The sequence below is a fragment of the Castor canadensis genome, chromosome 11, assembly GCF_047511655.1.
Source record: "Castor canadensis chromosome 11, mCasCan1.hap1v2, whole genome shotgun sequence".
Taxonomy (NCBI): domain Eukaryota; kingdom Metazoa; phylum Chordata; class Mammalia; order Rodentia; family Castoridae; genus Castor; species Castor canadensis.
This window is the reverse complement of record NC_133396.1, coordinates 31210129-31233198: the sequence shown is the minus strand read 5'-3', so window position 1 is coordinate 31233198 and position 23070 is coordinate 31210129. Positions and strand designations below refer to the sequence as shown.

The window sequence follows — 23070 nt, the reverse complement described above, 5'->3', positions numbered from 1 at the left end:
CGGGGCGGGGCGCGGGCGCCCGGGGGCGGAGGAGCTGGGAGGCGGGAGGCGGGAGGCGCCGGGGCCGTTTAAGCGGCCTCCCTCCCGCCCCCAGCCGCCGGGTCTGGCACTGACCCTGCCCCGACCCCCGGCTTGGCCCACTCTGGCCCTGCCCAGCGGAGCGGCTCCGTAGGGCACCCAGGCGGCCTCTGGAGCAGCTCACGCTCATGAGGGCCGCGCGCCCCGCCACCGGCGCTGAGGAGACAGAGCTCCGGGCCCCCAAGGAGGAGCAGAGGATCAATGCTGTTCAAGAATCGGTTCCAGCGGTGAGAAGGACGCGTCCGCCCCGCCGCCCCGTGCCGGGAGCGGTCCCCACATCCCGCCCCTCGCGCGCGGTTCCGCTCCCCATCTGAGTCCATCCCGGTGATCCCCCGCCCTGGCCAGGACCAGTTCCCGGGGGTCTTCCCGCCTTGCAGTCCCGGGCGATCCCCTTCCTCCCGGGAGCTCGCGCCTGACCCAGGTGCCCCGCGATCTCTGCACCCGGACCCCGCGCCTGTCCTCTTTCCCCGGATCTCCTTGCTATTCTGTCCCTTTCTCGAACGATCCCCATCCCCTTACCGCCCCCGAGTCCTCCGACCCGGGCTTTGGCCTCCATCCTTCTGCCTCCGGGGTAGGGTCTCCCTGGGCGGGTGGGCGGAACAGGAGTCGCTGCTGCGCCCTGTAGAAAGATTTGTCGTAAAGCCGGGGAGGGAGTGGCATGGGAATTTTAGATGCTTTGTGTGTGACCTGCCCTAGCAATAGGGAAACTGAGGCACGCTCACCGGGTCCAGCCTTGCCTGCAGGTGTCGGTGCCCAGCTAGTTCTCGGACTTAGGGTGCCTGGGTGATGCTATTTTGGGCTCTGGGAAAGGGGCACGTTAGCATTCGGGTGCGGAGACCTGCAGTTGAGATGCCTGGGTTAGAAAATGAGGAGGAGGAGGAGGAGGAACCTTGGAGGCGCTACCGGAAGACAGGTCTGCTGCTCTTCCCTGGAGAGCTGGTGTGAACGCCAGGCTGCAAGGGTACCCTGGCCCTTCCACTCCCCCGGGTGTCTGCCCTCCAGCAATGAATGGAAGCTACTGGCCTCCGGCTCCCAGAGGAAGCTTTGGGTTTTTCTGTTTCGACTAAGTGGGTGAAAGTTCACCGGTCGTGTGTTGTGGTAACTCCATCCCTTTTGTCTGAGCGAGGCAGCCCCGGTTTGAGCACTGCCCCTCATCCCTTCCCAGATCTTCACCACCAGCAGGAGAGCTTAGTGTGCAGTGCTGGGGAGTCAGAAAGAAGAAAAGCACCTCGGAAGACCGAGGAGGTTATTGTTGAGTTTTAAGGCACTGCCCTTTTCTTTCAAAAATTTGAAGTGCACGTTTTTTTTCTTTCCATTGTGTGTATCTCATTCCTTGCCCAGTCCTTTACTTCAAAGGAGTCAACAAATACACAGGAAGAGTTGTGGTCTGTGCCATTAGGAGGGGGATCAGTGTGAAGAATTGGATTGATTTCTGAGTATTGCTCATCGTTCGGATGTTGAATGCCTGGCACTATTCCCCAAAGCGGGAACTACATATCAATGCTTCTAATAGCAAAAAGAATCCTAGGTGTTCTGGCTTTAGAATCTAAGGTCAGGAGTGAAGACAGGAGGGGGTTTAAGGGAGAATATAAAATTAGTTCAGGCATGATCGGTGAAGCCCTGTTCATGTGGTTTGTTTGATTTGGTTTTACTTGTCTGCATGTCTGTGTTCTTCCTGTTTTCAGAGAACCATGGCTATGTTCTGTGAAATTACCCCTTCCCTGTTTAAGAGTTTGTATGTCTCGTCTGTCTACCCCTTTGAATTTTTCTATAAAAAGAAGAAACAATGCCCTAGCAAGTATGAGATGCTGAGTTCAAACCCCAGTACCGCCAAAAGAGAAAGACCTGTTTTTTTTTTTTGTACAAACATAAAACGGTGCTAAAGGGGGGGAGACCTTCATGTAGGCTCCTACCATTTCAGCTGATTGAACTATCTTTAGGCTGAACAATAATCTGTCTCGTCCTTATTAGCCCTGTTATTATGCAATTCTGGTCCCTTTAGCCATCTACAAATTAAAAATACAGGGACTGAAGGGGTGACTCAAGCAGTAGAGCACCTGCTTTATAAATGGGAAGCTCTAAGTTCAAACTCCAGTTCCACATTCCACCACCACCCCCCAAAAAAATAAATAACAGGCATTTTCTTTTGGTGTAGCAAAGACTGTAATTTTCTCAGTGACTGCATATTATTACACTTCATGGTTATTTAAGTTTATTTCTTGATGAAATCTACCTCTATACTGATTTTGTTTGAAGATTTGAGTGATCTCATAATTTCCTGTTTCTTTATTATAGGCTAGATTGGAAAGCTATTTCTAAGCATCAATTTGAACTTGGAAATGAAAGCTGCAAATAAAAAATAATATAACAAAAAAGTCCTAATTTTTGTGGTTGACACATTAAAATATTGAAAATACTGTTCTACATCTTTAAAAACTATGTTCATTACACATCTTTTACCACAGTTACAGGTAGGTAAATTACACAGGGACATACTGTCTTCAAACTGATGTGCTCTTTTCTTGGTAGATCTAGACTCAGTTGAGGAGCTTTTGATTGCAGTAAAAACATTTCATTAAACCATAGTTTGTAGCTATGCCTAAATTACCTGAACACCTTGCTGGTTTGTTCATAATAGAAGCTTGGTGGTTATTGTGGCTTTGGATCAGCTTCCAGAGTTCTGCCATTTCTACCTAGTGAAGGCCCTGAAGAAACAACCTGCTGTCCTAAATAAAAGACTTTATGCAATCACGGCTTCTCATAAGGGTTAAGATATGAAAAATTCCAAGGGGGACATAGGGAGCGTATTTTCTGTCTTGCTTTATCTCTTTCACAGTGAGTCTCCCAGGACACCTAAACACTGGTGCATGCAACACGTCATTCTTTTCATACCATCTCTGACTGATGGTAATAGCTGCTAACATTTATTGAGTGCCTATTTGTGCCAGGCACTGAGTACTTATATATTACGCATCTCATGCTCAATCATAGCCCAGGAAGACAAATTTTATGCCTACTTAATAGAAGAGCAAATAGATTTAGAGAATAACAGGGTACTTGCCCATAGTCACACAGCTAGGAAGGGAAGACTCAAGAATTCAGTTTCATGTCTCTTATTTCTCTCCCCACACCACAACAAAGAAGAGTGCTCTCTTGCTCAGTCCCAGCCTTGTTGACTGCTGGCTGGCTTCAAAGTAGAATGTATGGGAAAGAATCTTACTCTAAAACCTTAGGAAGTAATCCAGGACTGCCTGCTTGCTTGCTGTCTGATTTGCGTGTTCTTAGAGCATTGAATTGTAGGGATGGGATGGTCCCCTTATAGATGCCTTCTCCATTTAGTAAGTAAGTTAAGTACCACTACTGACATGATGCCCTTAAGTACAGGGTCAACTTAAGTTGTAATGTCAAATGATGTTGAAGGGGGCCCTTGAATTTTCATTGTCTTGACCTCTGAGTTTTCTTTTCAAGAGATTCTTTTGATTCTAAGACTGCCTGTTTTTCTTAACATATAGAACCTGCTGAATCCCCAATAAAACCAAATTGGCTGAATTACCTCTTGGTTAAAATAATTCAGCAATAGCTGAAATGTGTCTTTTTATTCATCCATTCAACAGTTACTAAGCTTCAACAATAAGCTGGGCATTGTACTTAGAACTGGAAATGAAATGGTGAAGAAGACAGCCTTTGTGGAATTTATATTTCATTGGGGAAAGATGAAATAAATAAGTTTAAAAATCAGATTGTTTGTTACTACTTATGGTAAGGGCCCCAGTTGGGTAAGAAGGGCTGAAGTGACACTTAGGCAAGATGGTCTAGAAATTTTTTCTTAGCAAGTGACATTTTAGTTAAGCTTGAAGGATAAGAAGAATGCTGAGCATGCTGGGGAAGAATGTGCTAGGCAGAAATAAACAGCCAATGCCCTGAGGCAGACAAGACCTTGGTGTACGGGAGGAGCCAAAAGGAGGTAGTGGAGCTAGAGGGTGGGTGACAGGAAGGTGGTACCTGGAGGCTGGAGGAGCAGTGAGAGCCAAACCACTGTGGGGCTTATAGGCCAGGAGTGTATTACAATTGTTACCCTAAGTGCTTTGGGGAAGCCAAAGTCAGGTTTTAAGTTAATGTAGAGATGTACAACATAATCTGGTTTTGATTGACCTTTGTGACTGCTGTATAAAGAAGAGAGTCTGTGTGGGCCCAAGCAACAAGGCCAATTAAGAGACTTAAGATGTTGGTGTCTTGATTTAAGGTAGGATCTGTGGAGTTGTAGAGGTGGACTGCTTTGGAATATATTTTGAAGGTAGTGTTGACAGTACTTGCACTTGGAGAATGAGGAACAGAGGACTCAAAGACAACCTGTAGGATTTGATCTTAGGCCTCTGAGCTCTGCTGGTAGGTTGTAGACCTGCTTTCTGAGGAGCAGTGCTTTGGGTTGAATTTAGTGTGTTAGTAGTGTATTGAGGCTGTCCCTAACTGTTCTTTCCCTCCATAGTTCTGGGTGTTGGGTACATAAGAACACTGGCCAAGCATGGGGCAGGAGAGAATGTTGAAAGAGAAAAAGGTGAGGCAAAAAATGAACAAACCCTACTTAACTACCTGCTTTATTAAATGTGGTTCTGATTTTCAAGACTAAATCACCTAGACCTTCTATACCATGCTGGCTACTCTACTTAGGCATTGGGTAGCCACCATTAGGTTACTCCACATTAAACAAATGCCTTGACATAAATGGATGCCATCTTGTCTTTTATAACACTGGAGTTTTTCTCATTTTTTTTTGAGGGAAGAGACTAGCTCAGAGTGTGGGAGTTTATTTGCATTTTATATCTGCTTTTTCCATTTAGGTCTCAGGAATGATTTCTTCAGAAGGCTATGGAGGAGGCTTGATTATACCTTGACAGATTGAGAGAGATGGAAAAATTGTCTTATCATTTCCAACCAGAACAATTGTGCTGTCTATCCCACTGAGCCCCAGACAGAAATGCTCCTAGGATGGTTGCTCTTATCATTCCTATTTCCTGACTCTTGACCTATCCATCAGTGATTGCTTAGGTTATGAGAGGGGGCATTTTTCTGTATAATTTATCACTTTATTTTTAATCTGAATTATCCCTGGTGGGCAAGGACTAAGCTATCACAAACATGGCTACCCAGCTTCTTTCCTTGTAAGAGAAAATGTGAAAGTCTATCCTTGTTGCTGTGTAATGGCCTGACTATTTTTAGATTGGACTGCCAGAGATATAAATTGCTATTTTTGTCTGTAGCCTGCTGGTGGGTAGACAAATCCTACATACTGCACCCTACACAGAACATTTTCAGTTTCATTTAACTTCAACCATTTTGGAGTCTCACTCTCTGCCTTTTGAAATTCCTATTAGGAATGTCTCAGGATAATGATGTGGTAGGTCCTTCAAGGCTTGGGACACATTTAAAACACTCTTCTCAAGAGAGTAATTATTTTTCTTTATACTAATAAAAGCTGTATAGCAACAGTCTTGTCCCTTAGGAAATTAGTAAAATAATTTAAGGGATTATCAAGGGAGAAAAGAGATTGCTTGAAAGTATTCATGTGTTAGAGTAATTTGGATAAAGTCTAAACCTGCTAGCTATATATTTCTCTAAACAGTTTTTAAGCCATTTGCTTACTCTGTAAGTACATATTTTGCACACTAATTAAATATACAACATATTGGCAGTCCAAGTGAAATATCTTCACCTAATTCATCCTGTAGTAGATGTTCCACCTGAGCTATGTGTATGGCATTAATAGAAACTGCTATCTTATTTCTTTTTATTTGATCTAAGGATATCAGGCTCTTAATAAGTGAAAAAGTATTTGTCAAAAACTAGACACTGTTTAGAATGGCTTAGTCATACATTTTAGCCATTTTTGGGAAACTTTGCCATTTGGTTAGCCTGGTATCATTTTTCATCATATGAATGAATAATGGGTGACTAGTCAGAACTTGTTAGTGTTCTCCCAAACTAGCCTGAGCTAAAGGATAATTTAGTGTACAAATCCTGTTAGCAGAATAGGCCTTTGAACCCTGAATGCTGTCAGGATTGTTGTACCCTGTTTTGTTTCTCTACATCTGCTTCTTTGGTCTTTTATTTTCCTCCTGAGACCAGTCAGAATAATCTAGACTGCCTCATGATGCAGGTGTGGGGGGCATCCTCACCTTCATGCTGAAATAGAGTACAATCATCTCTTTCTGTCCTGTGGTATTTATGTTTACATTCTATTGCTGATTGTGATAAAGTTAGCCTAAGGAGAAGTATGGGATATGAGCATATGTCTGAATCGGTAACAGTCTTTAATATTTAGATATGTCAATTTTATAGCCAGCATATCAAGTAGCAGTCACGAGTTTGGTTTTTTGAAGCTGTTTTCAATTTAGGAGGAATGAAAGTGGAAATGTACCTCCTTGTTTAGGTGGTATCATTAGCCAGGTATCATTTAAACTGTCTGGTGCCTGAGCAGGTAATACAATAGAGAGAAACTAGTTGGACAGGCCTATTAATCGTGGGATGCAAGGTTTAAAGATCTCCATACATAAAGCTTCATACTTTCTGAGAGAAAAAATAGAAACCTTTTTAATGGTTTTGGTTTTCTTCCCGTAACTAGGTATTTTCACCAGTGACATCTTTATTTAGAATGGACCAAACAAGTACTTCAAGCTCCCCATTGTTTTTTACATGCTTTAAACTTTTCTCACAGGATGGTTTTTTTGTTTCTACAGTTTCATGAACCATCGGGCTCCAGCCAATGGCCGCTACAAACCAACTTGCTATGAACATGCTGCTAACTGTTACACACATGCAGTGAGTACACATTTTCTGCTATTGCTTTCCTTTCCACAGGGTTTAGGGAGGAAGGAGTAATTATTTCTCGTAACCTCAACAGAAGTAGTTGGATTTTCCCATCTCTGTGACCTTCGCTACCTGGATGTTTGTGCGAGGTCCTGTCATTAGAACAGAGCATTGTGGAATGCTTTGTATGTTATAACATACTGTCTGCTCTGTCCTGGACTTGTTTTCCCTGACAGTCTTCTTTAAAAGAATAACAAGTACCCTAGTTATAAGACAACCAATGAAATTTGTTTATAAAGACGGTTACCCTGAAATGAAAAGAATTACCTTTTTAAGATAGCTTCTGTGCTCATTTGGTAAGGAGAATTCATAATTTGTTGAAAAAGTTTTTGTTTTTTTTTAACCAAGTGATCCTCTGAAAAGAAGACCTGTATCTGCCCACCCCATATAGACATTGTTTCTCAAAGTAGATATTAGTCCGTACTGCTGAAGAAAAGGTTCATGTGATTCCTAAGTTCTTGATTAATATTTTTCTTCCTTATAAAGGCAAAGCATGTTCATTATAAAAAACCCAAAAATACTGAAAAATGTATAAGAAAAACAAAATGACTCAGAAATAAACTGTTAATACCTTGGAGTATTTCTCCCTTTTGTGTATGTGTGGTGTGACATTATATATTTTCATAGCTTTCTTAGTAATATCATAATTGGCATTTTCTTATGTCATTGTAAATTTCACTTTATCTGGTTTTATTATTCCCTTTGCAAATTACATTTTGTGAGAGTTTTGAGGAGAAAATGGTGGCTGGGCTACAGTCTGAAAATAAGAAATAGAGAAGATGACTGATTTACTCCTTTCATGACTAGTGTTTAGAAGAGGCTAGTTTAACTATCATGGACAGTATTGGGACAGTACAGTGTTTTGGCTATTGAGATACACAGCTCAGCTTCAGTAATAATACTTGTTTAGGATGCACCTGAATCCTCCTTAACTTACCTCTTTTGAACATATTACAAGTTAAGGAACAGTATATAAATTGAAGCTAAGAAAAAACTGACAGACTCCATGCTAATTTTTTAGAACAGAAAGTGTAATCTTATTAGACTATATCCCAGATTTTTGGATTTTAGAGACAGTGAAATTTCTAAAACAGACAGAAAACTTCTGTCTTCATTAAAGAGAAGATACTTTAACACAAAAAGAGTAGAAAGGATATAATCTCAAAATTTAAAGACATTTCTTTAAATCAAGTAAGTTTTGTTTTACAGAAAACTTACATTATTATCATTATTGTTCTTACTTTGTTCTGAGTTAATGAAAACTTCAAGCATCTGATATTGAAATCTGTGTTTATGTTATACAGTATGAAATATGTATGACGCAGTAATAAAAATTCTAAGATTGTGGGGCTGGAGGCATAGCTCAAGTGGTATGTCTAGAAAGTACAAGGCTCCAAGTTCAAGTCCTAATACTTCCAAAAAAATTTTTTTTAAGGGCTGGAGGTGGCTCTGATGGTAGAGCACTTGCTTTGCAAGCACAAAGCCCTGAGTTCAAACTTCAGTCACACCAAAAAAAATTTTTTTTTTTTAATTTTGGTTTCTTAGTTTTTTTAAAGGTGGGCCTTGGGAATAGATTATTCTTGCTACTTAAAAGGTACTATTAAAAATTAAGTATCCCCCAAAAATCTTTTTGCCTAGCAGTAGTTCCCAGATTGGTAAAATGAACTGATCCAAAGTGAAAATCAGGACAAAGGACTTCAATTGATTTTGTATGTGGTATTTTGTACATTACAATATTACTGACTTGATTCATTCAGTTACCTTTGCTGAAATACTAGAATTTTAGTAGCTCATGGGGGCAGCAGGATAGAACTGTTGAAAATCAGTACCTCTCTGTGAAATCTTTGTCTATAGATTAGAGAGTAGAATGAAATGCACCCTTGTTTAATGAAATTAGGATAAAGAACAGCTGTTTTGCAGTGGTTGAGTAACATTGCATCTTTGCCTATTGGTACCCATTCGCTGACACAGTTCCTGGACCCTGAAGAGCAGCACCTGCTTGCAGTGCAGCAAATAGCAACTTCATTTGATTCTCATAATGATTATCCATGAGAGGCAAATGTTTTGTTTTGTTTTTAAAAATTTTTTTTTGGCGGAACTCGTGTTTGAACTCAGGATGTCATACTTGCTAAGCAGTAGGTTTACTATTTGAGCCATGCCACTAGCCTGAAGCAAATGTTCTAAAATTATTTTTCTAACTTGTTCCTGGTAAATCTCTGCATTTTAATTTAAATTCTCAGACCATAGAAACCAAGATACTTACTTCTCTTTACCTTTCTCCCAGTTCCTCATTGTTCCGGCCATTGTGGGCAGTGCTCTCCTCCATCGGCTGTCTGATGACTGCTGGGAAAAGATAACAGCATGGATTTATGGAATGGGCCTCTGTGCCCTCTTCATTGTTTCCACAGTATTTCACATTGTATCATGGAAAAAGAGCCACTTAAGGTACACTCTTTCAACAGCTCAAAATAGTTGACTCAGCAGCATGTTGGAAACTCTCAAACTCTTATGTTTCAGTCAGGTGGAGAAAAGAGTAGACATTTTCCTGCCTTCTTTGTAGACATTAATGCTGTTCCATAATTCAAGGATCTTTGGGTTGGACAGCATTTGATGACCCCTCCACCATCATATACGTCTTGGAAAGCAAGCCTGCCTAAGTAACTGCTACCATTACCTCTCTAGTTCCCCAAGACATAGAACTTAAAATCCTGAGAGCTGTTTTCCAGTTCTATCAAGTGCACTGAGGATACTGTCAGAGAGCAGTAGCTGTGGGTTAGTGACATAGCATACTGAATTTGGAGCAAGCAAGTGGGCTTTGCATCCCAGTACTGCTGCTTCACCCTGAGTAAGTCATTCGACCTCATGGACTCTCAGTTTCTTCATCACTAAAATGAGGATTATAATGCCTGATTCATAAGGTTATTGGATAAATTAATAAGATAATATATGTGAAAATAATTTGAAAATTACACAAGAACATATGACTGTTACATAAGGAACTATGTTACAGTTGAGTTTTTAGAATGAAGCTGAGCTTTTAGAATGAAGCTCTATGTATATTATTCAAAATTCATATATTTTAGTTGGGCAGGTACACACACCTATAATCCCAGCACTTGGGAGGCTGAGGTAGGAGGATCAAGAGTTCTGGGCTAACCTAGGCTGCCTATCAAAACTTTGTTCAAAAACAAAAAAAAAAAACTAGACAAATAACATTAATATGTTTTGCTGTTATTCACTGTGGAGCACTTTATAACCCTTGGCCTACCAACAGGAAAACATGATAGACATATAAACATTCCTCCTGTAAAAACAAACAACAACAAAAATCCATTCTTCTTCTGTAATACAGTATACCATTTAGGTGGGAATGAGTTGCTTGCAAAATACAATCTGAAATAATATAATAGATTAACCCAAAAAAACAAAATTTTTTCTAAAAAATGGAAGAGTCAGCAGATGAACAGTGACTTAAATTAATACTTGAAAATACATTTTGGGTTTTCTATTGTGGTGCCCACCTTTAATCCCAGCACTTGGGAGGCAGATGCATGAGGACCTCAAGTTGAAAGCCAGCCTAGGCTACGTAAGCTAGACTTTGCCTCAAAAACAAAACCAAAAAAAGCTAAAAAACAAAAAACAAAACCCAAAAAACAGGACTGCGGTGTAGCTGAAGTGGGAGAGCACTTGCCTAGCAAGCAAGAGGCCCTGAGATCAATCCTAAGAAATCCTGCCAAAAACAACCCTTTTTTTGGTTTTGTAGAATGTCAAAAATAATCTCAAGCTATTAAAGTAATGTAATATTATAAAAAAGCCAGGCACTGTGACTCACACCTGTAATCCTAACTACTCAGGGGGCAGGGATCAGAAAGAGTGCAGCTTGAGGGCAGCAAGGGCAAAAGTTCAGCTCAACCAATGAGAGGCTGGGCATGGTGGTGCAAACCTGCCATTCTAGCTCTGTGGGAAGCATAAATAGAAGAATCGTTGTCTAGGTTGGTAAATGCAAGACCCTATCTCAAAAGTAACCTAAGCAAAATGGCCTAGAGGCATGGCTCAAGTGGTAGAGCATCTCCCTAGCAAGCTCAAGGCTCTGAGTTCAAACCCCAGCACCACCAAAGAAAAAAAAGATATGCTTCATTTACAAACAGTATTTGGGATTTATGAGATAGTTACTGGTTTCATCACATATAGAATCATGGAGTTTTAAAGATGGAATGATAGTTAAAGATCTCTAATCCATACCTTTTAATTTCCAGTTGGGGAAACTGAGACTCAGAGAAGTGACCTGACTTGCCTGAGTCAGTGAGACCAGCAGAATCAGATTATCCCATGACCTCTGCCTCTTAGCCCTGTGTTTTTTTTTCAATATTCCATAAAGTTTTCAGTCTGCTTCCCTTTCCTGTAAGGTGACAGTTCTTGGGCTTAAAATAAAACCATAGCATTGAATCACAAGGACACTCTGGGACACACTCACAAGAAAGCCACAAAAGTACCTATCTTGGCTCTCAGGACACACTGTTGCAAGACCCAGAGGCCCATCTTGAAACAGATCACTTCATTATCTTCTTGGCACAGTCCTATGCTTGTGGTTGCCTCAGCAGTCTTGGCTTTAATGTCTAGATTTCTGAATCAATAAAGAGTTGTAGATGCCTCCTTCAGTATTCAGGGCCTCCCTGCCAGGAACTGGAGAAGAAAGTATAATAGAAACATGACTCTTGAACCCTGAAAGAGCATTGCTAGAATCATAAGCTGAATGTAGATTTTTGCTTTGCATTAAATATCCAATTAAAGCGTTAATTTAAGAAGAGAGAAGGAAAATAGCATTTATTGAGTGTGCTAGGTACTGTGCTAAATATATGGCCAATGCATAGCTAAATACATGTGATAATAAACTATCATGCTTAATGCTCTACAGACTATATGAGATAATAATTACATTTTACTTATGAGGATGAGAGTCAGAGATGAATGACAGAGCTTGCATATTATTCTAAGGCTGATTACCTGTTCTAATGATGTTCAACAGTCTAGAAAGCATTAGAAAGGGCCCAACCCTTTATAGGAATCACAATCATTCCAGAAGTTTAAAAGACAAAGCAAATATTCTTTTCCTCTTTCAACCCCCTATACCATCTTCCAGCCCTTTTTAAAGTAGAATCTTCTGGCCTGGAGTCCATGGCTAAATTTTACAAACTCCCAGGTGACTGTAATATGTAGTCAGGTTTGAGAAGCATCAATTGAGTGTTTGCTTCTTGAAAAGTGACCTAAATTACTATCTGGGGTAAGTTGTAGCTTCTGACTCGTAGACTAGAAGCCATTCTTTCTCACAAATGTATTTTTCACCTCTTTCACACACAAATCCTCATCAGTCTGCTTTGGACAGCACTGTGTGTGTCATGAGACAAAGCATTATACTGATGCTCCACCAAACCATAGCTGTTACTCCTTGGAAACTGAAAGTAGATTCAAGACAATACAATGTGTTTGTACTTTTTAATCAACTTGGTAAAGGGCAGATTCTGTCTAATCCATTGAGTGAATACAGCCAGATCTTTGTACTTACACTTCCTGACTTTTTTGATTTTGGAAGGAGTCACTTCCTTAGAAATTGCTACTCTTCCAGCAATTGCACCTTTTTGTTTGCTTTTGTTATTGTTGTTGCTAAATTACTGAATTTCCTTTATCACAACTTATTGTCTACACTCAGGTTATTTAAAGTGAAAGCTTATTAAAGGCATTCTAAAAAAATAAGAATGTGACCATCAGTTCAGGAAGTGTTCACTAGACACTAGGACTTTGTGCCCTGCGCTGTGATAGGAACTAGAGGGTGGTCTAACTTCAAGGAATTTCATCTTTTTGTTAAATAGGATCTAAATAAATGGAAAATATCAGAACAAACATTGTGTTTGTTTTGACCACTTTAGATTTTCTAACTATCATGGGGTTCCATTCCTTTGTCTTATCCATAGTAAGAATATCTTACTGTGTGCAACCTAAAAAATATATGAAGTGTTTATTTGTGGCTTCATATTATTAAAGAGGAACGCTGTGGTTCTGAAGGGCAAGTTGTAAATGCCATGAGGAACTAGAACAAGAATGGAAATTGTGACATAGTATAGCAATAATCCATATTTCCAGTCTGAAAATTTGTTGAGAACTGTGTCTAACTTGCTTATCTCTCCTCCACCCCCACCACAGGACAGTGGAGCACTGTTTTCACATGTGTGATAGGATGGTTATCTATTTCTTCATTGCTGCTTCTTACGCTCCGTGGTAAGATATAATCCTTCTGTTCTTAAAGACTGTTTTTATGACTAGAATTCTTTATCTTTCCTCTCTTCCTCCCGCTCCTGCCCCCAGCCCTCATGCATGCACCCACTCCTCTTCCCAGCCCTCATGCATGCACCCGCTCCTCTTCCCAACACATACATTCTTAGATTTTTTTTTTTTAACAATTTTATTTATTTGGTTCAGATTATAGATTTGAAGGAGGAGGAAGAATATTGCTGCTGTTCAGAACAAATAGCTAGGAATTAGATTGTTGCAAGAGGAAGTGCTATGAACTTGTGTGTAGGTAGCAGGCTTAATTTTGAAATATATAAAAAAAACTTTGCCTTCCATATTCTTTCCATATATCTCTGCTGCTTTTCAGAAAACATAAAAATTGAATTCTTCACATGGAAATGATATAAATATGTATAAGAAAGTCAAATCTCTTTTTGAAACATACACTGTTTATCTTCAATTCACTTCCCAGCATAATAGCTACTATATACTGGCACATTTCTCATTTCTTTTGTTTTCTGAATAAGCGAACTAACCAAATTAATTAGCTGTTTAAAATGTGTGGAATTGGTCAGAGTCCTTTATCTTGTTACCCTTTTGGTACTGATCAAATACAATATTTTGTGCTTTGAAATCTGTAATTAAAGAAACATTAGTTTTCCTTTATTAAGAAAGACATAGTAAGCCTGGTGCCTGTGGCTCACGTCTGTAATCCTAGCTAATCAGGAGGCAGAGATTAAGAGGATCGTAGTTCGAAGCCAGCCTGGGCAAATAGTTCATGAGACCCTATTTCGAAAATACCCTTCAAATAAAAAGTCTGGTGGAGTGGCTCAAATTGTAGGCCCTGAGTTCAAACCCCAGTACCAAAAAGAAAGAGAGAGAAGAAGGGAGGGAAGGAGAGAAGGAGGGAGGGAAGGAAGGGAGACATGGTCTAGTTTTAAAGAAAGAAAAAGAAGGAAGAAATAAACATATGGTCTAGATTTAAACATTCAGAAGTTCATATTATGCCATCAGCTACTGTAGTCATTGGAAATAGCAGGCCTGTAGGTTCTGGCTAATGCACTCTCAGTCATTCAAAGGAAATATAATTACCTGTTAAAGTAAAAAGTAGGTGCCAGCTTTCCCAACTCCGCTTACTAAATTATAGGTCTCATTCATATTGGAGCAGGAACACTTAAAAGCTTTTGTGAAGTACATTTCAATATAAAACATAAATAAGTTAAATGTGAACTGAGGAATCAAATATCAAAGAGGTAATTTGCTTGTACCTTTTTCATTTAGAAATAATTAATTTTGTAGTTATAGCCAATCAGAACATTTGGGCTTTTTTCATATTTAATATAAAATTAGTACAAATGAATTTACAGCATTTTAAAATTCAGACCTCACAACAATCCATGGTTAAATTCTAACAAAATGTCTTCTCTAACACATGTTGGGATAATTCTTCTCAAGTTCTGTCTTGGCAGAGAGGTTGCTAATGGAAATATGGCCTAGGTATTAGGCATCTGCTGTGGGTCTGTGATCCTGGTTCAGGAATTTTGTTCATGGTTTTCATTAAGCTTTGTAAGCAGTCTGTTCCCAAATACATGCTCAGAATTAAAAAGGCAAGCAGTCTTTACCTCAGCCTACCCTGCCAGGGAAAGCTGGGCACCACAGGTATGCTGGGACTCTTTTCTACATGTCTGTTCTTAGCTGGTTCTATTTTTAAACCATGCTGGACTAATTCTAAGCATTAAAGGCTGACTGACAAGTTTATCTTTGAGTAATTAATTTTACTCAAATTGCCCAAATGCCTCCTTGTTGTGTTGAGTGCCTTTTTTTCCTGCTCTTACCCTGGTATTTTCTGTTTTCACTGACTAGAGAGAAACGTGGATTCTGTGAATTCCCTTCATTTATCCCTTCTGTTCTTTGTTGTCATGTTTACATTTGTAGGTTAAATCTCCGTGAACTTGGACCCCTGGCATCTCATATGCGTTGGTTTATCTGGCTCATGGCAGCTGGAGGAACCATTTATGTATTTCTCTACCATGAAAAGTAAGAAAAAAATAATTTACATTTGCTAATGTTACAATTAACTGCCTAAATTTTACTTAAACTGCAGTGCAATTTCCTTTATGTTTATATTTCAAAATAGTAGAAATACATAAATAGAATATGTATTGCTTTTATGATCTTTAAAACCTTTTGGCATTCGTTGTTGGTAGATTGCTGTGGGAAGATAGGAGTGGCACATTTGTGGCATGGTGCAGTTGAGGGAAAAACTGGTCAGCCATTTTGAAGTCACTCAGAGTTCATGTCTCCTCTTGAGGCAAACTAGCCTTACCCCTGTGATTTACAGTGATCACATAAAGAAAATAACCCTTTCAAGGTTTCTTTTAAAGTTGAAGATAACAGATACACTAAGTGCCAGAACAGCACTTACCTAGATGGGAACCTAGAGGGTATTCACAATAGGCTTTCCTGAGAAAAAGACCATTTGAAAGAACACAAACCCTTAATATCCTACCCCCAAGGCACAGGTTTTTAACCCCTTCTTCATAACTCATAATCACAAGTGTTGCAATATCAAAGAAAGGCTTATTAAAATTTATTATTGGGGCATCCACTTCCATTTCATGGTTAAAGGCTGAGAACATTTAGGACATGCATCAGATATGTAATTCATCTGGTTCCTGTTCCATAGCTCTTTTCATTATCTCATATGCTTGATTCTAAGAAATTCACAGCCCATGAAATCATTGTCATTGGATTTATTAATTCACAGCTCCTTAAATTCTTTATTGTAGTTGGCAGGATGGCTCTCAGAATTGACATAGTTTGTGTTTTGTGAGAATATTGAATTGTTTGCTCCTGTAAGAAGAAAATGGTAGTTTTCACTAATTTCTCTCTAACTTTGAGTTTCACTTAAATCCCTTTGACCATAATTGCCAATGTCAAGTGGTGTTATGTGGTACATATAAATCCAAGGGAACAGTTTGCTTCTCGGGCTCAAATCTCTAAATTATATCCTTGGGTACAATAAGAAGTATAAAGTAAGACAGCCGTCATTTCTCCTATTGTGGGCCTTGTGTAAACCAAACCCTCAACCTGTTCTTCACTTGGTAGTTACTTTGTGGATGAAGTGTGAGTCACTTTTGGCCTTTCAGTTTGGCAGACGTTAGGAAGTACTAAACTGTATTGTTGTAGGCCCTGCAAACCCAAACGAATAAAACTTGATCCTTGCCTTTGATGAGCTTGCAGTCTAGTTTGATCAGGCAGAAATGTAAGTTGAATTTTAATACAGTGTGTTTTCAGGTACTCTGTAGCCTAATGTGTTGAGCCTTAGAAATTGGAATTTGTACAAATGCAAAATGAAAAGACAATCAAGATATATGCCCTTTCTTCAGGGTTATTGTTCTTCTGTTCCTGGTAAACTAAAATGTCTTCATCATTTTATTTCTTCATAGTTCTGGATTGGTGATGAAGACAAACACTCTGGGATTAGAAAAGGGAAGACATAGAGTAGATGGGATTAAAATATGACTACTTAGGCAGAAAATATTTTCTAGATAGCCTATGGAATGTGAAGCCTTTTCAGTTCTAAAAAATTCTAGTTTGTTGTTACTCAATTAGGGTATGTTACTTAGAGGCTTCATGGCTTCCTGTTGGGAATTGCATTTCATTTGAATCCTGAGGAGTTTACATTTCTCTTTCAAAATAAAAAAGGAAAAGCTGGTATGTAAATGAACTAGTGTTAGATATGTATAAATCAAATTAACTGTGTTTCTGTTCTTGCAGGTATAAAGTGGTTGAGCTTTTTTTCTATCTGACAATGGGATTTTCTCCAGCCTTGGTGGTGACATCAATGGTGAGAAACAGCTTCATAATTTTAGTTATATCCCTTTTTAAATCACTGGGGCTCTTAATGATTATAGATGCAATACGTAGTTTTCCTTTTTGATGTTATGACATGTCCATTAGAGAGACTTAAAAGAAAAAATATAAGTATATTTGTATATTTCATGCTTTGCAGGTGTGAAGCGCTGAGTTTAAACCCCAATCCCACCAGAAAAGAAAAACAAACAAACAATTAGAAGTATCTTAAGAGGTCATTGTAGCTGGGCATGGTGGTACACATCTATAATCCCAACACTGGGGAGGCTAAGGCATAGGATTATGAGTTTGAGACCAGTTTATGCTACATAGTAAGACCTTGTCTCAAAACCAAAAAAAGGGCTGGGAGCTTAGCAAGCTCAAGGTCCTGAGTTCAAACCTTAGTATAAGAAAAAAAAAGTCAAAAACCAAAAATAAATAAATGTATGTCATTTGCTTCAACATCCTGTTGGATATTTTTCAGATCCCTCCATGTTATTTTTTTCTTTCACATGCTTTTAAGTGACATTATTTCTCTTTCCAAAGAAAGTGCTTTCTTGCTTTTTTTTTTGACATGGCTTGAAATATCTTTTCAGTGGTATAAGTATTACATTACTCAAGTAGAGGCATGTGTATATTTTGAATTCCCTTTCACATTGAATTATTGTGTAGATGTAGAAATTTGTGTGTCTGTTACTTTGAAATAAAACAAAAATACATGTTACAGTCTCAGTCTAATCCAGCTGGTTACTTGTACTTATAGTTTATGTATGCTAGTGTCTTCAGCTCTTATGGCTTTTGGCATTAGCTACTATATTAAAGAGATCCAATTGTGTTTAGTTTGAACTTTCTTCTCTGCCTGCAGTGGTCTGAAGAACTATACCTGTGCTTTCACTCCTGAACTCATACGTTATTCTACTGTATATAGTGCTTGCCCTGTCACAAAAACACCTATTTGGGTTAAACCTGGTTCCGATTTGATATGAGGTTTATGGTGATTTAATAATTACATAGCACTAAAAATACAGAGTTTTCTTTGTAAAGGCAGCAGAGAGTGGTGAGGAGGAGGCAATGAATGAAATAAGAATATTGGTCATGATAGCCATATAGTTAGAGGGCAATTCAGGATACCCAGGGCAGTATAAGCAGAGTCTATGTATATGTTACTAATTATATGTATAGGTTACTAATTATTAGAGCAGAGTTTCAAGCAAATTCCCTCTGGGTATTATAAAAGCAGGTTTATTCAGTATTCTTACTAGCCCAAGTCTTTAACTGGCATTTTCATAAGTGGAACAATAGCAGGTGACTAATATTTATGATAACCCAACAAGATAATCCTTACACTGCCATCAAATAACTTAGAATACATTAGGCAAATACAATTCATGTTCAATAAAGTGCTTTAATAAAATTTTATAATGTCTATGATTAGGGAAAGCTTAGGCTGCCATGGTAACCATAGAACAGAAGTACCAGATGAAGTAATAGTTAAGCTGATTAGAAAAGACAAGGAAGAGCCAAGAGATGGTTGAAGTGAGGCAAATGCAGTAGGCAGAGAATACAGCATGAAGGAAGCCTGGACCAGGAGAGTGCTTCTGCAATCTTTCAAGAATTAAAAATAGTTCATTGCTTGGAGTGTGGACTGAGTACACCTGTTTTGAGATGTACATATGCTTAGTGGGGTAGGTGTGTAGGTAGCACAAGTCTTATGATAAAGCTGGAAAGCTCGACAGTCCAAATCAAAAAGGACTGTGTAAGCCATCTGAACTAATAAAGTAACAGTAGGCGTGAAGACTCAACAGCTTTGCTTCTGGTTTGTTACGGATATCAGACTTAAACCTTCTGCCATAAAGAACTGGAAAAAGAATGAAAGCAGCTGTTTTTTGGCATCAAACATAGACACTACTGAACTCTGATCTTTCAGGAAAGAGAAACCAGAAACTGAGTTTTGAATTCTCCCCAGTTCTTTCCCTGGACACTTTCCAAATAACAACAAAAGGAATGAAGCCCAGAGAGCAGCAGTCTGCCTGAAGGAAACAGAAATCAGCATTGTAGGTAGCTGAGACAGCTGGAGTCCATGGGGCAGTAACCTGGAGAGCAGGGAGCTGCTGAGAGAAGCTACAAACATCCACAAAGGAGTTACCTTAACCAAACATCAAGCTGAATTTGGGCAGGACAAAACTCTGCAATCCTGGCCAAGAATAACTTGAAGGCCATGAGATAAATGGAGATTTCCAGAAAATCCTAGAGCTGGGAAACCTTGGATGTTCAGTCATCCCAAGTGGAGACACCATGTTGAACATCACAAGCATCACAAGCATTCAGTTGACCCTGCCAAAGTCATACCTTAAGAGCAGAGCTCCCGTAGTCCTATGTGTTAGTCACTTTTCATGGTTTTGACAAAATGCCTGACTTGAGGGAGGAAAGGTTTATTTTGGCTCATGGTTTCAGAGGTTTCAGTCCATAATCACTTGACTGCAATGCTTCTGGGTCTGTGTGTGAGGAGTCAGAGCATCATGGTAGGGAGCACATAGTGGAGCAGAGTGGCTCACCCCATGGCAGATGATGCACAAAGACAGCAAGGAAAGGACTGGAGATGATACACCCTTCAAAACCTTAAAAAACAAAACAGCCCAAAAGCTGGATGTGGTGATGCCTGCCTGTAATCCCAGCACTTGGGAGACTTAGGCAGGAGGATTGTGAGTTTGAGGCCAGCCTGGGCTACATAGTGAGACCCTGTCTCAAAAAGCAAAACAAAACTTAAACTATCTTCAAAGGAAAACCACAAAACCTACACTTTTTAACAAGTTGGTATCTACCATCTAGGTAAATATCTGTCAGGCAAGAAGCAGGAAAACATGACACATACCTAAGGCAAAACAGGCCAGGAGAAATAGATTCGAAGATGGTGGAGATGTTGAAATTTGCAAGGGTGTTGCAGCACAGTGAGTTAACAGATGAGGGATCCCAGAAAAGAAAGTGGGGACTAGGAAAAGGAAACGAAATGGAAATTCTACATTTAAAAATTGCTGTCTTGAAGAAAAAAAATATATCAGAGAGGTTTAACAGATTGGTTACTGTAGAAGAAAAAGTGAATAAACTTGAAGTCAGGTCAATGGAAACTGTACAGACTGAAGCAGGAGAGGAAAAAGAGTGATTAAAAAGTGAACAGAGCTTTAGTAACCTGCAGGGCAACATCACATTGTGTATGAGGTGTAATAGAAATACCAGTTGAAACTTTCCCAGATTGGTTGAAAACCATCACCTACAGATCCACAAAGCACAGTGAAGCACAAGCTTGCCTGCCTGCCTGAGGAAGAAAGCATTTAAAGAGGAAGATGAGAACTGATGAGTGTACTTCATCAAAATGTACTTCCATTTCTAGCTGTGATTGCAGTCTGCTTGCTCACATAGAAATTGGGCAGAATGTGCTGGGTTGTCTTGTGGAGTCTAGAATGTGGACTGTTGGGTCAAACTAAGAGTACCAATACGACGAGTATTCCCTGTTGAGTAGGGAAGGCGTTTTTTTGCTTGCTTTATTTTTATAGATTAGGATTCTGTTCATGCTGAGCTGCTTATTGTCTAGAAAATCAGGAGGAGTCTTAGGGGAATTACAGTTAACTCTGTGGCTTGTCACACCAGAATAACATCAACCCCTTTTTTTTTCCCTCTGTTGACAGAACAACACTGATGGTCTTCATGAACTTGCATGTGGGGGCTTAATTTATTGCTTGGGAGTTGTGTTCTTCAAGAGCGATGGCATCATTCCATTTGCCCATGCTATCTGGCACCTGTTTGTGGCCACGGCAGCCGCAGTGCATTACTACGCCATTTGGAAGTACCTTTACCGCAGCCCCACGGACTTGATGCGACATTTATGACCAGTTTGTGCTGGGTCTCCAAGCCAGTATTAACTCAGTTGTGGCACTTGGGAGTTGGGTAAGAGTTGAAAGTTGCACAGGGGAAAAAAAAGAAGCAACTACACTGACTTTATTTATATTTTTTGAATAGAATTACTGTGAAAGTATAAAAGCTGTGTTCTGGAATTTTCCCCCTCACAGCAAATAAATAAGGTAGTGAATCAGTTATTCATTCCATTCCACTATCATGAAGGACTCTGGATAGACTTGGCCATATGATGTTTACAAACCAGAATTTTGTATTTTAATTTTACAGATTTTACTAGATGATTTTTCTAAATTACTAGGTCAGGTTGTAAAAGTCAGTGCAATAACAAAACTTCCTTTTTAAGAAAAAAATAATTGTTTCTATCACTTTCCCATTTACTGTGTGAAGAATCATGGACAGAACCTACACTACTTTTTACCATGTTTCATCTTGGCATAACATGGTTATTTTTTAAATGGAAACTTTAGGTTTTTGAAAATTTTTAAAAAATAATTCATTGAACTGCATCTCTAGATTTCCTTATTCATGTTGTAAATTTTTGCAGCAAGCAGTCAACATTCCACAAATGATTAAACATTATACCTCTTCTGATAGTTTTACTAAGATGGTGAAATTGCCAATTTTTAAAACTGCAATTTTCCAAACTTTTCTGCCAACCTCTGACTCTGATTTCAGAGCTGCTTCAGGCCATATACTTTATCAGTGATGGAAAGGTATTTTGATACCATTAACTTTTTCAAAAGATCCAGCTTTTCTCTATGCCTTTGCCCTGTTTTCTTTAGTGTCTCTTTCAACAGCAGGTGAATATCCTGCTGTATGACATTAGTATTGTTCGGTTGGCCGTCCGTCAAACTCCTCAAAAGCGTTGTGAATTACAGTGAGCGTTTGATGCCTAATGGTTAAGTTCTGGTGGTTAAGTCACTGTCACTTAACTTTATAGCATCAGTTTGATACTCATTTTAAGTTGTGGAATTAGATGCATAAATCCAGATTTCTGCCTTTCCTCTCCATCTCCCAATATTGTATTTTTTTTTCATAAAAAATATTTAAAGCATTGTTTGATAGGTAGAAACTCATGTCAGTAGTCCATGGGTTATATCCTGGCTCAGTGGAGTAGTATTTATATACTATTTTTAGTTTTTAGTTTGCCCTCAATGTCTTATATTAAGATTAGTGTATTGTTGATTGATCTTTCTTATTGGTTTTAAGAAATGAAATAACCTTCCCTTTAGGTCTGGTGCCAATATTGCCTATTTTCTAGTAATGGGCTGGCTCAGTGGAATTGCTATATTGACAATATGCTTATTAACTGAAACTTTGTTCTTATGTGAGTAACCATAAAGAGTTTATTTTGTGTGTATGTTTGGATTGATTTTGGTGAATTATAGGGAAATGAGCAGAAGGACTGATATTTTAAGGTGCCCGGTAATCACACCAAGGTACTGCTAATCACACCAACCAGACCACCCCTGTATGCATGATTCTTAACATCTGGATGCCTGTTGTTTTATTATGTATATTTTGTTTTTAATATATTAACTTTTTGTGGGTTCATTTAAAGTTTGCTCAAAAGTAACATTGTTAAAGCCACTAAAATGTATGTAAAAACTTGTGCTGTAGACTAGAATAAAATTGTTACTTGGATTTATTCCATTGTCCACATCACATGACTGAAAATAATGATGCATATTTGAGAACTTGAACTTATCTTGTATTTATAATTTGTATACTAGTCCTGTTGTCTTTTAAATCAGAATGCAAAGAAAAAAATATGCCCTCTCATGTAGAACTTTCTAGTCTTCCTTGTAATAACTAAAATGCCAGACATTAATTAAACATTAATTAGCACACATTATCGGTCTAAAATATACTGGTCAGGACCTGAAAATTACAAGTTTATAACTGATGTGTCCTTAATCAAGAGGAAGGAGCCTTATGGTTTACCTTACATAATATACTATAGGACTCAGGTTTCAGGATTTTATGTTAGCAACCAGACATACTGTACTGTAACCCCAACTGCTCTGTGAGTGTTAGATATTATTCTCCCTCTTCTGATCTTTTTTCCTGGTGCTG

The 23070-nt window shown here is 39.0% G+C and overlaps 1 protein-coding gene across 4 annotated transcripts; it reads left to right on the top strand.

Annotated features, from left to right (window-relative positions):
• Mmd (monocyte to macrophage differentiation associated) lies at positions 1–22847 on the top strand. 4 transcript variants are annotated; one of them, XM_074046099.1, is made up of 8 exons: positions 2–305; positions 4565–4633; positions 6813–6894; positions 9227–9387; positions 13141–13215; positions 15163–15264; positions 17008–17077; positions 20766–22642. In XM_074046099.1, exons 3-8 carry the CDS (start codon positions 6817–6819, stop codon positions 20964–20966), a joined length of 687 nt encoding a protein of 228 aa, XP_073902200.1. In that variant the 5' UTR covers positions 2–305; positions 4565–4633; positions 6813–6816; the 3' UTR covers positions 20967–22642. The 4 variants fall into 4 exon arrangements, with proteins under 4 accessions (XP_073902202.1, XP_073902200.1, XP_020022390.2 ...); XM_020166801.2 differs by lacking the exon at positions 4565–4633 and having other exon boundaries at positions 3–305; XM_074046100.1 differs by lacking the exons at positions 2–305; positions 4565–4633 and adding an exon at positions 2394–2549.
• Positions 22848–23070: the final 223 nt, after the last annotated feature.

Coding starts and splice junctions, on each gene's coding strand:
- Mmd (XM_020166801.2), top strand. CDS start 280: ATGCTGTTCAAGAATCGGTTCCAGCG. Junction 6,895..9,226: donor CTAACTGTTACACACATGCA/GTGAGTACACAT, acceptor CCTTTCTCCCAG/TTCCTCATTGTTCCGGCCAT. Junction 9,388..13,140: donor TGGAAAAAGAGCCACTTAAG/GTACACTCTTTC, acceptor CCCCCACCACAG/GACAGTGGAGCACTGTTTTC.